The sequence below is a fragment of the Lacerta agilis genome, chromosome 6 (assembly GCF_009819535.1).
Source record: "Lacerta agilis isolate rLacAgi1 chromosome 6, rLacAgi1.pri, whole genome shotgun sequence".
Classification (NCBI taxonomy): Eukaryota; Metazoa; Chordata; class Lepidosauria; order Squamata; family Lacertidae; genus Lacerta; species Lacerta agilis.
This window is the reverse complement of record NC_046317.1, coordinates 65,849,911-65,864,885: the sequence shown is the minus strand read 5'-3', so window position 1 is coordinate 65,864,885 and position 14,975 is coordinate 65,849,911. Positions and strand designations below refer to the sequence as shown.

The window sequence follows — 14,975 nt, the reverse complement described above, 5'->3', positions numbered from 1 at the left end:
AGTATAGAAATTATAGTATTGTGCTGATCTTAAGAAAACGAAGTAAGTTTTTAAATAGAAAGGCGTTTTTTGTGGGTTTTCGCAAAAGCTCTTGAGTTTTATCCAACTAAGTTGTACTCAGAGCAAACAAATTGAAACCAATGGAGCTATGTTAGCCATGTCCATTAATTTCAGCAGTTCTATTCTGAGTAGGACTAACATTGGATAGAACCTGCTTTTGAAAGTAGACCTTTCTTCACCGGCACACATTTAAATTAACAAAATAATAACATTGCCAGTCATCAAAATGTCCATGTGAAATCTACAACAAACAGAATTTTAACTCATCTGAGCTAAGACTGACATTTTCCACTACTGCTTTTCTTTCCACGTTTCCATGTTTTTGTAACACAATCTTATTGTGCAAACCAGAATCAATCAAAAAAGAAGTCTTCTATTGGTCTTTGAACCATCCTTTTCTTCATCTTTGACTACATTCCAGTCTGGTTTCATTGGTGTAAGTTCAGGGGCAACAATATCACCATCCTATCAAAGCATCAAAATGAAGAAAAGAAGTTCAGTTGTGCACTGGAAGTTAACTGTCAATACATTCTGTCATCTTCTTGGCAAGTGGAGCAAGACACTCATTGGAGCCTTTTTGCACATCATATTACAAGAGAAAACATTCCTGCGCTGCCCTTCTTTCCCACTGTCAGGAAAGGGTAATGGGTGCCTCATGCTGTACCCCATTTATTTGTGGTAGTCCTCTCTCAACAAAATTTTTGTACTCATCATTTTCAAGGAAGTTAATAAACGTAACAGATACAAAACTTCTAGTTAGTGGTAGTATTACAGTTGTTTTAGAATGTAACCATAAAGGCTAGATTGTCCTCCAATGAGATTTCTGTGATTTTTAGAATGAGGTAGATCTGAATCTCATAGCTCAGTTGGTTAGAGTGTGGTGCTGAAAACGCCAAAGTTGCAGGTTCAATCCCCGTATGGAATAGCTGCATATTACTGTACTGCATTGGACTAGTTGGTCCTCAGGGTCCCTTACGACTCTACGATTCTATATTGAGATGCACCTTCTTAAACCTTTCTTACCTGTGGTTCAGTGAAATTGTTGTCTATACACCACTGAACGAAATATTTTTTAGCATCACAGATAGTATCTTCATCTGCTGTCTTACAATAAACCCTGATTTGCTGCTCTTCAAATTTTTCCGGTAGAAGCTTTGAAACCTTAAGACAGAAGGAAAAAGAATTCACATACACTTAATTTTATCACCTTGTCAGAAAAAGCTTCTACAAATTTCTCAGTAGCACCATTCAGTTACAAGAATGTTTGCACAGGGGAATTTTACCTTAAAACCACTTGCATTCAGTGAGCACTTACATAGCAGGTGATATTAGAAAAGTGTGTTGCTACTGTTTCCATGCAATTTTGTAGTCATTTTCACATGTTTTCAGATACTCTTTAAAAAGCTATCGTAATAAAACAGGCAGAAACTCCCCCCCACACTTTACTTAAGGTAAAGGGACCCCTGACCATTAGGTCCAGTCGCAGATGACTCTGGGGTTGCGGCGCTCATCTCACTTTATTGGTCGAGGGAGTCGGCGGACAGCTTCTGGGTCATGTGGCCAGCATGACAAAGCTGCTTCTGGCGAACCAGAGCAGGGCACAGAAACGCCGTTTACCTTCCTTCCGGAGTGGTACCTATTTATCTCTACATGAAGTTTGACGTGCTTTCAAACTGCAAGGTTGGCAGGAGCAGGGACCAAGCAACGGGAGCTCATCCCGTCGTGGAGATTTGAACTACCGACCTTCTGATCGGCAAGCCCTAGGCTCTGTGGTTTAACCCACAGCGCCTCCCGCATCCCCCACCTTACTTACATGTTCTTTAGGAATTCTGAACACTTTGTTGTGGTTAGACTTGGAGTAGAAAAGCACATAATTGACAGGGTTCTTCTTTTTCATTCCATAATCCATGTTGATAACCTTCACAGAGGCAAGTCAAAAATAAAAATGTACTAAAGTGCATTGTAGGCAAATATGTTAAGAAATCAAAAACATTTAAAATGAACATTTAAATAGATCATTCTTACATCAACAATAAAGTCTTCAGGCTTTAATCCAGCTTTGTAAGATAATGTATCGGGCTTGGACTTGGCAATTTCTTCAGCCATCTTACTACTCCGTTCCTGCAGGGTATAAAACCTTTTACTTTTTTGTGTATTAGAATCATACTCTCAGAAACTGATGAACCAGACCCATGATTAATTTTCAAAATAATTTTCTCTCTCATGCAGTGTACAATGTGACAAATAAGGTATTTGATATCACCATACCATGACAATCAGTAGTGATGACTTTTAATGCTGTCACAGCTTCTCTTCAGGCAGACTAAGGCAAAATTAGTTATCCATTAGAGAGAAAGGAAAGGAGGTTGTAACATTTTATTATTGTTGAGAAATCTTCCATGTTTTGCCGTGCTTTTATTATGTTGAAAGCCAAAGTAGCTGGGGCAACCCAGTCAGATGAGTGGGGTGCAGGTAAGAATTATCTAACAAGTTGATGCAAACTATTGTAAAATCCTAGTAACTCTATTGAAGCTCTTGTACTTAATGCTTAATCCAGGTGTTACCAACCTAGCACCCATGAAGACACCTCAACACACCTATATGAGCTTTACTGAAGAAGGGGCCTATCTGTGGCCTTTATATTGGTTCCTCTGCTGTGCAGTGCTGTTTCTGAAGTTAAAAGAGCATGACTGTTTCTACTCTGCAAATACAATCCTATGTCTACTCTTTGGAGGGCATGTTGAGGATATATGGAGGAAGATAAAAAGTTGCTAGCCTGTGCATTTTGAGACAAAGGTGGCCTGGAGAGGAGAGGAAGAGGGGTGGCTACCACTCCTTTTATTGCCCAGAAAGGCAATTTGTTTCAGGATTCAGGGGAGGGGAAAGAGCAATGGGGATGCCTTCCTCACTCACTTCATGCAGGATGCCCATGTGATAGAGAAGTACAGGCAAGGACAGGCTTTTCCCAGCTCCAGTGGACATTTTCAGCAGCTTGGACATGGGGGCAGGAGAGAAATGCAACAAGGATGTTACCCTCAGTTGCATCATGACTAGTCAGCTTGTGCTGGCAAAGAAGCTGCAGGCTTTTCCAAAGGTTCTTTTCAGCCCAGAAAGTGGTGGTAGTTGTTTCTGCATTGTGGCGTGGTTGGAGAGAGAAGTGACAGAGATGGCCTTCCCAGTCACTTCATGCACCATGCACCTGCTCAGGCAGGCTTTTGCAAGGCATTTGTGGCAAGATAGAGAACAGGGGAGATATTAGTGATCTGTGAGGGATAGAGAGAGAGAGAATGTAAATAGACACTATGGAGAGACCTGGTCTGAATAGAGATATTGGATTCTTGTCTCATTACATATGCTAAAGCTATTTCTTGTCATCTGCATACTATCCCTAGCTTTTTCCTGTAGTTAACAGGTTTACCATACCCGTCTCATCATCTACTACCATTCTGAGAAAAATCCCACCCCACCCTCCCACTATATATACGGGTCTGGTGACTTCTGTTTCAGTGTATCTGAAGAAGTTTATCCATAGCTGTCAACCCTCCCTGCTGTTTCCCAATGCTATAATAAGGGAATTTCCCGCAAAAAAGGGAAAGGTTGACAGCTATGGTTTATACCCAGAACAAACTTAGTTGGTCTCTAAGGTGCTACTGGACAATTTTTTATGTAAAGAGAGAGATAGAAGCCAGAGGTAAGCAAATTGGTACTGAAAAAAACCAACCATTACATTACTCTATGATCACACTTAACACACTTATACCAAGAACAAACTTAGTTGGTCTCTAAGGTGCTACTGGAAAGAATTTTTTATTTTATTTTGTTCACACTTAACAAGTTAGCGTAGTGAACTAACCAATGTAACTTGAAAAACTGTGCCCACCTTCGTAATTTCCATGTCCTCTTTGGGCTGAGTCTGTCCCAGGTACTTATACAGGTCACGCCGCTTTATTTTACATAAAATTTCCCGTGCTTCTTTCAGCTCTGGCTGATCAGAATGAAGAATCCTTAAGAAGATCTCATCTGCCAGTATTAAACAAATCAAGTCATTAAAGTCAGCTTTTCTTTTGCATAATTGAAACATGTATTATGTGTCAGAATTTAAGAAATGTTTTTTATGCTATTATAATCGTAGTCAGCTGGAAATTATCTTTTGCGTATCTGCAAAACGAAACTCACAAGACCATATTCAATTCAACAGTCAGATGGAAAAAAACAAGATTCTGCTGTGTCTCAACAGGGTTAAGATACAGTTCTGTGGGTTTCTTCTTTAACTGCTTTGGCAGTAAACAAAAGGCACCAGAAGGTAACATTTTTGAAAAATAATTATATCCTCAAACAAATCAAAGCTTAACAACCTCAAAGTAGCTTATGGTAAAATGTGCATAAAATGAAACCAAATCAGGAAACATCATTTAAAAAAACACATCAAAAACATCCACTCATAAACCAAAAGAGCACAGAGAAAGGAAAGCAGCCCTAACATAGTCATAACAAGAAGAGTCTGTTTTTTGAGCTGAAGACCTTCTAATACAATGCCTATACACAGCAGTAAATAAGAGCACAACTAGAAGCACCTGACTCTACTTTACTAGTAAATAACACTTCAATTACCACACAACTGGGATTAGGATGGTGAGAAGGGGTCAAGGGCAAAGGCTTGACTTTCAAAAAAGCATTTCTTAAGGCTCTGTGAAAACTGGCAGGTCCATTGTAAGGGTTGGCAAGATTGGGCACCTCTCAAGGACACACACACGTCCACTGACAATAATCTCCTGCTTGTTCATCTGCCTCTTGCTCCAAAATGGAGGAGATGAACAAGGAGTATCTCCATCCCCATCGTTCAGCCCAGACACTGAGGTCCAGTGCCAAGGGCCTTCTGGAGGTTCCCTCCTTGCGAGAAGTGAGGTTACAGGGAACCAGGCAGAGGGCCTTTTCAGTAGTGGTGCCCACCCTGTGGAATGCCCTCCCATCAGATGTCAAGGAAATAAACAACTATATAACTTCTGAAGGCAGCCCTGTTTAGGGAAGTTTTTAATGTTTGACGTTTTATTCTCTTTTTAGTCCTCTGTTGGTAGCCGCCCAGAGTGGCTGGGGAAACCCAGACAGATGGGCTGGGTTTAACAACAACAACAACAACAACAACAACAACAACAACAACGGGGAGAAAGAGTAGTAGTAACTGCCATGGCCTGCTTGCTCATTGGGTTCCTCTGGCCAGCAAGCAGGCATCTAGCAATGATGAGGCAGAGGAGCAGCTGTCATCAATGGCAGTGAAGGAGCATACCCACTGAGAGAGAGGGGTACATTGAGGGCATCTTGTCCAAGAACCACCAAAAACCTGGGCTCAGCACTAGTAACCAGAAATCTATACATCCCTCATAGCTTCCTTTCCCTTCCCCCATTACTTTCTGTTTTGTCCTGCCTTCCTCCTCCTCCTCCTCCTCTGCCAATTTGTGTAACAAATCTTTCTCTTCTACTCAGTCACATTGGTTCCAAGATTCTCACTGCTCCTGGCTAAGCTCTGGACCCTCTAGCTCGAGACAACAGGAGTACTGAACAAGCCATTTTGGTTTCAGTTTTGAATCAACACCATCCAATACACACCCATCCTACCAAGATTTTTACAGGAGCAATAGATCAAAAAGAGAATTTGCACAAGTGGTTATATATCAAACCTATTCAAATTAAACGGAGCTGATAAGCTCCTTAAGGGCTTTCAGAGGGGTAAAAAGAGAGGCAGGGAAAAAGAGGAGGCAATTTTTATTTTTCTCTTTCATAAAACTGGGAGATGGGGAAGTTTGGAAAATGTGTGGCGATAGGTCTCACCCTTGATGGTTCTGCCACATACTTTCCTTCAGCATAATTCCCAACTCTGGAAAGTAAGGGCTCACTTCTATGTGCTGCTTTCTCTTGTGCACAAGCTCAGTCCTAGTTTTCTGGAGATATGTTAAGAAGGGGAACAAATCTGTTTCTTATACTATAGATAAATAATTACAGTGGTGCCTCGCAAGACGAAATTAATTCGTTCCGCAAGACTTTTCGTCTTGCGGAAATTTCGTCTTGCGAGGCACCGTTTCCCATAGGAACGCATTTAAATTTCATTAATGCGTTCCTATAGGGGGAAAAGTCCGGGGGCCCCTTCCGACCGGCACCGGAGCCGCGCCACGTTTTAAGGCTGCAGCGGGCGAACAGCAGCGCTGCTGTTTGCTCGCTGCAGCCTTAAAACGTGGCGGCACGCAGCTCCGGTGCCGGTCGGGAGGGGGGCCGTCGGATCACGCCCACCCACCCAAGCTGGCGGGCGCGATCCCACAGCCCCCCTCCCGACCGGCACCGGAGCCGCGCGCCGCCACGTTTTAAGGCTGCAGCGAGCGAACAGAATTCGTCTCGCAAGTCAACTAAAAACTCGCAAAACCCTTTCGTTTTGCGAGTTTTTCGTTGTGCGAGGCATTCGTCTTGCCGGGTACCACTGTACTTCTTCAAACCTAGTGATAGAAACACTTCACTTCCTTCATATGCATACAGCAGAATATATAACTCCTTTACATAATGCAATGCACAATGTTTCATTTAAGTGCCATAACAAAATGGTACTCTGACAGAAATACTTCCTAAATTGATGCAATTAGAATTTAGGTGTCAGTTTAATAAGCCCATACCTGTTAGCTTAGTGTAGGCTTCCATGTCTTCTCGTGCTGTAGCGATATTGTACGTTTTCCCTCCAGAGCCCTTTATGCTGATATATTGGTTAGCTTTCAAAAAGGCATCTGTAATCCTGATATGAAACATGCAACACAAATGAGGAAAAATCCATAACTTCAATATTAACTCCAGATCAAGGATTTCGCAATGGCTTTGGATATTTGGAAATAATTTTCCAAATTAAGACTGCTAGAAAAGAGCAATACAAAAACACCAAAGGTGGTAAAAATCAAACCATATAACTGTTTTTCTAGTCATCAAAATCCACTTGGAAAAACGATTAAGGAGAAGGGCAGGGACATTCAATAGAGTTTCTCAGTGAGACACTCCAGAACTAGAGCTACACCCTTTAACTGACCAACTGATTAATATTAATTATTTTTTTAAAAGCACTTGGCTAAATTAAAACACACCCCTAAATAAATCAGCGAACACTTCTTTAAAAATTATTTGTAGCTGGCAAGCACCATTGTAGAAGCAGAATTCCTCCTTCAGTCATATATTATTAAAAGGTATTCATATGCAAGCTCAAACAAATGTAATCAATAAATTAATGTAAAAATGATTAGGATTTCTTTAGTTACTGCCCTGTCTAGGGCATATCAACATGCACTTACTTACATAGTTTCAATGATGTTGCTAATTTTATGTTGGTAGGCTCTGCGGTGTAGACTATTCCGTGCGTGGAACATGTCATATAAATTTCCAGCCTCCTAAAGTCAAAGATAAAAACAGTATTTTATTCATCTTTTATATTAAAACCACAGTTCCAAGACTTACGAAACATTCAGGGCAGGTACTAACCACCTCCTTCACAAAACTATTTGTTTTTGTTTTATGCAGTGCTTTTTTCTAAAAAAAAATGTTTAGGGGTACTCTCATTTTGACTCAAGAAAATTATCATTTTATAGTTCAAATCGGGGAAAATAAATACAGTAAATGGACAAAAGTACAAAGGTTCACAAAATGTTTAAGGGTATGCGTACCCCTGCGTATCCCCAGAAAAAAGCACTTGTTTTATGTATGACTGTTGTAAACCACTGTGATATTCTTTATGAATAGTGGTATATGTTTTTATAAAAAAGTAAAACTTGCTGGCAGCAAACTTTCGCTCCTTTCCCTTAATGGTCAGGAATACATGAGACAGTCTCTCCCATAAATGCTTATATTAATGCCCGAGAGTGAGTAGCAGGGATTCAAGGGCAATTTTACAGCAATAGAGGATAGCCTGAAAATATTTCAATTTTTTAGAAAAAGCATTTACTATCTGGCATCAAGAGTCTTCACAAGTGCAACCCTATGCATATAACCTAGAAGTAAATTGCACCAAAATTAATGAGCCTGGTAGCCAGGTGAGAGTGTATACGACTGCAGCCTTAATCTGCCAATTCCACTTCAATTCCTCAGATTGGATGTTTGCTGCTGAACTACAGATAAAATAAAAAAGGTTCCTGGACATAGAAATGGTTAGGCCCTTCTAAATAATCCATACGCAAGAAATATAAAAATGTATTCCAGAACACTAGAATAATCATTATTGCAATTAAGATTATAGTCCGGGCAAACTACAGAAAAAAACGCTGGAACCTGGGCAAAATTGCAACATAAACGCTATTAATGGCATTTTTATGAGAATTGGGTGTAGAATAACATATTAAAAATTAGACAAAATTAAATGACAGGAACACTGTGAAATCGTGATTTCAAAATGGCCGACCTGCTGTATCAATTGTATTGTATTTCGATTCGTTTTCTAAACTTAATTGTGTGTATCCTGTTTTTTAATTGTTGTTACCAAATGTCAGGGAAAATAATACAAAGTTGTCATTGATCTAGTTATTAGGCTACATAATTTCTGTATTTAAATGTTTGCTAAAAACAACAAAGTGAAAGCAATGGTACATTGAAACAAGGTCACAATAAGGTGCTTGAACCAGAACTTTTATTATGTATTACAAATAACGAAAGCAGACATCAGTCATCCATATCATCTTCTATATCAGAACAATGTTCAATCAACAACACATTTTCACAACCAATGGTCTGGCACTGACCACAAGCTGTTGAACATGGAAAACTTTTTTTTTTTTTTTGCACGTGCAACGGAATGTACAACAACCAGTGGTGCAGTTACAGGGGATAACTTTCAAAAGACTTTCAGGTGCAGGGGCCATGTCTGACATCACAGGGTGAAGCTGGTTGTCCTCCTTTATAATCCAACCCCCGTCATTAGGTCGTAAACCCTCTTTGTGGCATGACCATTCCATTATCTGGTAATATGATCAAAAACTATGGAATTTTGTTGCAGATGTAGTTGGTGGTAGACGTTCTGGTGCAACAAAAGAGTTTGCTGATGTTACCTTGTCCACTAGTATGCGATGTCATAATGTTCCAAGGGTATCATCAACTTTTCCACCAAAAAGTATAACCATCGCCTTCTGACCAGCATCTTCTGTATTGATATGTAACTGATCTTTCAAACAAAATGCCGATGCTAATTCACGAAGTCGATTATCTGCGATAAGATTGTTGAAACATTTGCCTTTTCCTATCCCAAATATTCTGGATGTGCTGTCACAGCCTGTAAAGGCGTGGAGGAAAAGATAGTTGCAGGTCTCTGCGCCCAGTATCATTCTACAAGCAATAATGTCAAATGTGTGGTTTGGATTTTTTTCTTGTTTATCACTACGAAAATACAAATTAAATTCCGTTTGATGGTTAGCATGGTACAGGAGTAGAATCAATAAATCGGAATCTTCTCCAATCACAGTAGTAGTTTGGAACTGAGGTGATGCCCCAGCTGCCTTCACAATTTCAACATCAGCATCTCCTTCACCTAGTACAACAGCGCATCCTTGTCTCTTCAAATGTTCAGCTATGAGAAGAATGATTCGCTGTTTGTTACTTTCATTGGAAAGAAAGTTGTCTTGTTTTAATATGAATTTAGTTTGCGGAGAGAAGTGTACTTCAGGGCTAGAGAACATAGATTTCCGACATTTGTGAGTCATATCTTTAATGGATGGGATGTTTTCATAGCTGTCAAAGACAATAATAGCTTTCCCATAATGACGAGTTGTAAAATTCGCATAAGAACATGCTATGTCATCATACCTGTTGTCTTTGTCCATGGAGCATAGACAGCATCTTAAAAAGCAGAGACATCACCTTGCCGACAAAGGTCCATATAGTTAAAGCTATGGATTTCCCAGTAGTAATGTATGGAAGTGAGAGCTGGACCATAAAGAAGGCTGATCGCCGAAGAATTGATGCTTTTGGTGCTGGAGGAGACTCTTGAGAGTCCCATGGACTGCAAGAAGATCCATCCTTAAAGAAATCAGCCCTGAGTGCTCACTGAAAGGACAGATCCTGAAGTTGAGGCTCCAGTACTTTGGCCACCTCATGAGAAGAGAAGACTCCCTGGAAAAGACCCTGATGTTGGGAAAGATGGAGGGCACAAGGAGAAGGGGACGACAGAGGATGAGATGGTTGGACAGTGTTCTCACAGCTACCAACATGATTCTGGCCAAACTGCAGGAGGCAGTGGAGGATAGGGGTGCCTGGCGTGCTCTGGTCCATGGGGTCACGAAGAGTCAGACATGACTGAATGACTGAACAACAATAAATGTCATCATACGTTTCATGCTTCTTCCATTTAAGGCAATGCAGCAGCGGACCACCATCTAACACAAATTGATCACTTCTTGGAACGTATTCGGTACTACAACTATTCTGTTTCTGCATCACATATTTTTTGATAACATGTACTATCTGTGGCTTGTCAGCCTTCCTGGGTATAGAGCATGATTTGAAGAATGAAGGTGGGTATGAGCACAATTCATACTGCAGCACTTCTTCCAAATTTAGTTTGCCTGTGTTAACAATGTCCAATAGCCTTTGAAATAGCAATGCTGGGTCAATCGTTCTTTCATCATCTCCAGGAATTTTCAGTGCAGCAGAGAACGCTAATGTTTTAACTTTGTCAGAACGCTTACATTTATATGCAAAAACTTCTTGGTCAATAAGTTTAGCTACAATGACCTTACCAACTTCTTGCAATTCATGCACATTAACATTTGCCAAATCTGCAGTTACACCTGTTACAATATTACGCAGACTTGACTCGGGTGTAAATGGCGAGAATGCTTGCAACTTGCTCAATACCAGTTGTGAATCACTTTTGTCTCTAATCAGCCTTGCACTAGATAGTTCCTTGTGTTGTTCACTTGATGAATATGACACATTGGTAAACTCCTGCATAGCTAGATTATACCCTGACGATACAGGCAATGATAAAGACCAAACTGCTCTCTGAACACTAGTCAATCCACTTCTTCTGGTCAACCCCCCTGTAGTTTTAAGAGAGCGCATCAGACATTGTTTGATTACTAAGTCAGAACCCAATCCTGCCCAGTACCGTTCACTTCTGTGTATCACATGAAATCCTTTTTCAAACATTGCAGAAACAGTCGCATTTGTTGTTGGCAACAGAATTATATTCTGCAAATATAGGTATGCTGATTTCAAGTAATTATGGTGACCCGCAGTTGCGAAAATGGGTAGACACTGATTTATGGCATCAATATGCATTTTCCATGAACCAGTTCTATCTGCTGTGATGAGTTTTCTAGCAAGATCAACCATATTTTGATACTCAAGCCATAGTTTACTTGTTGCTGAGTTTGCTTTCAGTTTGCTCTTCTTTGCATCCAATGCACAGCTTATGTGTATCATAGTCTGTGAAGAATCCACTTCTTCTATAGTTTTGTTACAGGACACTAGTGAATCATACAGTGCAGAAGCTTCTTTTAAGACCTGGGGGAATTCTGAATGATCTTCAATTATCTGCGACATTATTTCAGCACTTAAGCATGAATTGAGAATCAAATGTCCACGAAAAGCTCTTGATACCGATTTCCCATTTAACATATGCACTACTGTATTTTCCCCAGAAATCTCTTCGAGGATTTCTTTAAGGCCCGATCCTGCCATGAGTGTACCAATGGCCCCAAGAAGATTCATGAAAGTATGAAAGGAACCAAGCAATAGAATGATGTCCTTGAGAGCACTACCATCACATGATGAATGAACTATTTGTGATGCTTTCCAAAAGAGTGGCTGATCAAATGTTATGATAGTTGGTATATTGTGCTTAAGAGCTAAATCTCGTAGGTATATTAAGGTAGACAGGATGCAAGTCATTTCAGGGGGCTTCATATCAATGATAGGTAGGAAAAGTACTGATGATTTCTCAACTTTCTGGTTGTTTTGGTTATTATGTATTAAGTGCATCATTCCAGACCAGCCAGGCATTGGTTGTTCAAAGTTCCTTGACAGTTTCCACAGCAGATCTACTTTGACATTTGTGGGATAGATAGCAGGCAATATTTTAAACTTAATGCCTCTGAGAGTACTGGATGCAAATCGATATTCATGAATGTTGATAGATGCAGCAGCTTTTAAGTCACAGCTCAATATATTCTTTCTTGGAATACAACGAGAAAAGGTTTTTGCTGGGGTTATTGCTGCTATCATCCCCATACCATGGAATGTGTTCTCACCATTCAGTGTAAGAATATTGTGATCAATATTGTCCGCAGCTAGAAGAACGTGACTGTTTTCAACATTTTCTAATATATCAACAATTAAAAAACATATTATACACACAATCAAGTTTAGAAAACTAATCGAAATACAACACAATTGATACAGCAGGTCGGCCATTTTGAAATCACGATTTCACAGTGTTCCTGTCATTTAATTTTGTCTAATTTTTTATATGTTATTCTACACCCAATTCTCATAAAAATGCCATTAATAGCATTTATGTTGCAATTTTGCCCAGGTCATTTTGTATATTGACCGGACTATTACTTTTTGCCTGTGTGGAGAGGCCTCATGGGGGTTCACTGAAAGTGGAGCAATGCATGAAGCACAGGATCCTTGAGATATGATTCTTTGCATGCATGAGAGCAGAATGCTAATAATTGGTGGATGCTTTCCTTGCTTCTGTACTGAGCGTTGCCTTCTACAAGCTTGTGGGGTTACATTTCCTGTTTGTTCTGTTTAACAAAAATACTGCAATTCCTTATCTTATGCACAAATATAGCCAAATATAGGGGGGCAGCATCCCCAGGATTCAGAGAGTATGTGTCGAGCAGGCCTTGCCCAGCAACGAAGGCCAAGACCTTAAAAGGTCATTTTGCACTGGGCCGCTTGGGTTACCAGGTTTGAAAAAAGTTCTTAGGCTCTCTGTCTAACTTGCTGGGCAAGGCCCGTTCGACATGCCAGCTCTGGAAGATTATGCATGCTCATGCAAGATTTCGCAGGAAGTCATCCCAGAACCTTCCACAGCCAGTGTGTTGAGCAGGCCTTGCCCAGCAAACAAAGCAGAGAGCTTAAAAGCTCTTTTGCGATGGGCAACCCTAAGCAGACCCAGAGTGAAGAGAGCTTTTAAGCACTCTGTCTTGCTTGCGACTTGACTTGCACAGACCAGGGAGCACAGTGGAAGAGCAACCAAATGCACAGGGATTAATGGTGGAACTAGAGAGAATAGACTGCAACAATTTGTACCTGCCTTCCATGATAATCCATACCTTCCCTACCAACTGTCTCTAAACTTATAGTCATGATGGCTATATTAACTCCAGTATCAGAGGCAGTATGCCTCTAAAAACCAGTCTCTGGGTATCACAAGCAGGAGAATGCTGTTCTGCTGATGTCCTCCTTGTGGGCTTCCCACAGGCATCTGGCTGGCTATGGCAAGAACATACGGTTGAATTAAACATACTTTTAGTCTGATCCAGCAGGGTTCTTTTTGTGTTCTTATTTATGGCCCTTAAACACCGGCTCCAAACCACCACCACATGGTCACCCATATGCTATAATAAGGCTATACAGTATACTCCCTACATGTAGTGAGGCTGGTTGAGATGAAAGGTAATGGCTTGCCCAATACCTCGTGCTCCCAAAATTCAGTTTTCTCTGAAACATTCTGTTCTCAAACAACAGAGAAACCTTATACTGCAATGCCTCCTATTCACTTGGAGATGTACTTCTCAATTTATACAGCACTAGCAGACTGCAAGTTTATCTCCATCTGGACTCATAAGATCCACAGTCTTAAAGCTCACTGGGTGGCTTTGTGTAAACATTGGCTTTCAGGTTAATTTGCCTCTCAACACGGAGTGACACCAAATTGAGACAGTGTTTCCCTGAGCTCCCTGAAAAAGGGGGGGGGGGATAGAGGAACGAAATAGACAAAAAATTGACGGTGAATTTTTCAAGCTGCCAACACTATTTTAGTTGGCATTCTCTACTTTCCTCAAGAAAGCTTACCTTGTCACGGGTACAAATATGCTTCTTTTTCTCAAATTCACAGACACGAGCAAATTTAACGAAGCGTACATAATCAAAGGTGTTCTTGAATCCAAGATGGTGACAATCCCTAAATATATTCCAGAAACAGACAGGAGGTAAGGTCATTCAATTAAAAATTGGGGGGTTGCACGGCCCAAGGAAAATGGGGGGGGCGCATTTTAAAATTAGGGGGAGGGATCAGGAAGATGCTTCCACTGGGGACCTTACCTTTAAATAATGTAAAAGGACTCTCAGGGGATTTTTTGAGACTCTATATCCAGCAATTTGCTCAATGTAATAATAATTTAAAAATCAATTGCCAAAGGATTCTATTTTTTCACATTCCCAAAATATAGATATATAATCTCCATACACACTTCCATAATAGCAACTGCAATTTTCTTCAGACAAATTATGGTTTAGCATGAACCTGTGGCTGCTTTGCTCCTCCCTGGCTGTTTTGTTGCACTAAGCCATAGTTTGGCTTAGAACTCTCCTGGAAAAACCAAGAGCCTTAACCCAGAGAACAAAGTCACAGCTCACTGGAGGGAGCTAAATCACACGCCTGCATGCCACACTAAGACAAGCCATGGCTTAGCTCAGCACAGCAGCAGAACTAGAGAAGAGCGAAGTGGCTGCCATCTCCTCCCTTGGAACCTGAACACTCAGCCATGGTTTGGTTTAATGTGATGTATGAAACTGGACACTGTTTAATTTGAAAAAAAAAAAGCTAAATGTTATTTAAACTGCTTAATATAGTGAAAATTTCCGAGTGGTTTTCATAAAAACAACAAAAATACAAATGTGATAAAAACACAACACAACTGTGTTTTACAAAAAAAAAAAACCTGAGCAAGTTT

At 40.4% G+C, this 14,975-nt stretch overlaps 1 protein-coding gene across 2 annotated transcripts in view; it reads right to left on the bottom strand.

Annotated features, from left to right (window-relative positions):
- Positions 1 to 221: 221 nt before the first annotated feature.
- LOC117048859 (deoxynucleoside triphosphate triphosphohydrolase SAMHD1-like) overlaps positions 222 to 14,975 on the bottom strand; it is a 32,291-nt gene continuing 17,537 nt past the window's right edge. The window contains exons 9-16 of one of the 2 annotated variants that reach the window (XM_033153243.1): positions 14,095 to 14,203; positions 7,381 to 7,472; positions 6,717 to 6,832; positions 3,941 to 4,080; positions 2,086 to 2,181; positions 1,874 to 1,978; positions 1,084 to 1,221; positions 222 to 525 (exon numbers count right to left, since the gene is read on the bottom strand). In XM_033153243.1, coding sequence (XP_033009134.1) covers positions 418 to 525; positions 1,084 to 1,221; positions 1,874 to 1,978; positions 2,086 to 2,181; positions 3,941 to 4,080; positions 6,717 to 6,832; positions 7,381 to 7,472; positions 14,095 to 14,203 — 904 coding nt within the window. In that variant the 3' untranslated portion in view covers positions 222 to 417. The remainder of the gene's footprint in view (positions 526 to 1,083; positions 1,222 to 1,873; positions 1,979 to 2,085; positions 2,182 to 3,940; positions 4,081 to 6,716; positions 6,833 to 7,380; positions 7,473 to 14,094; positions 14,204 to 14,975) is intronic. The other variant, XM_033153244.1, reaches the window with a different exon arrangement.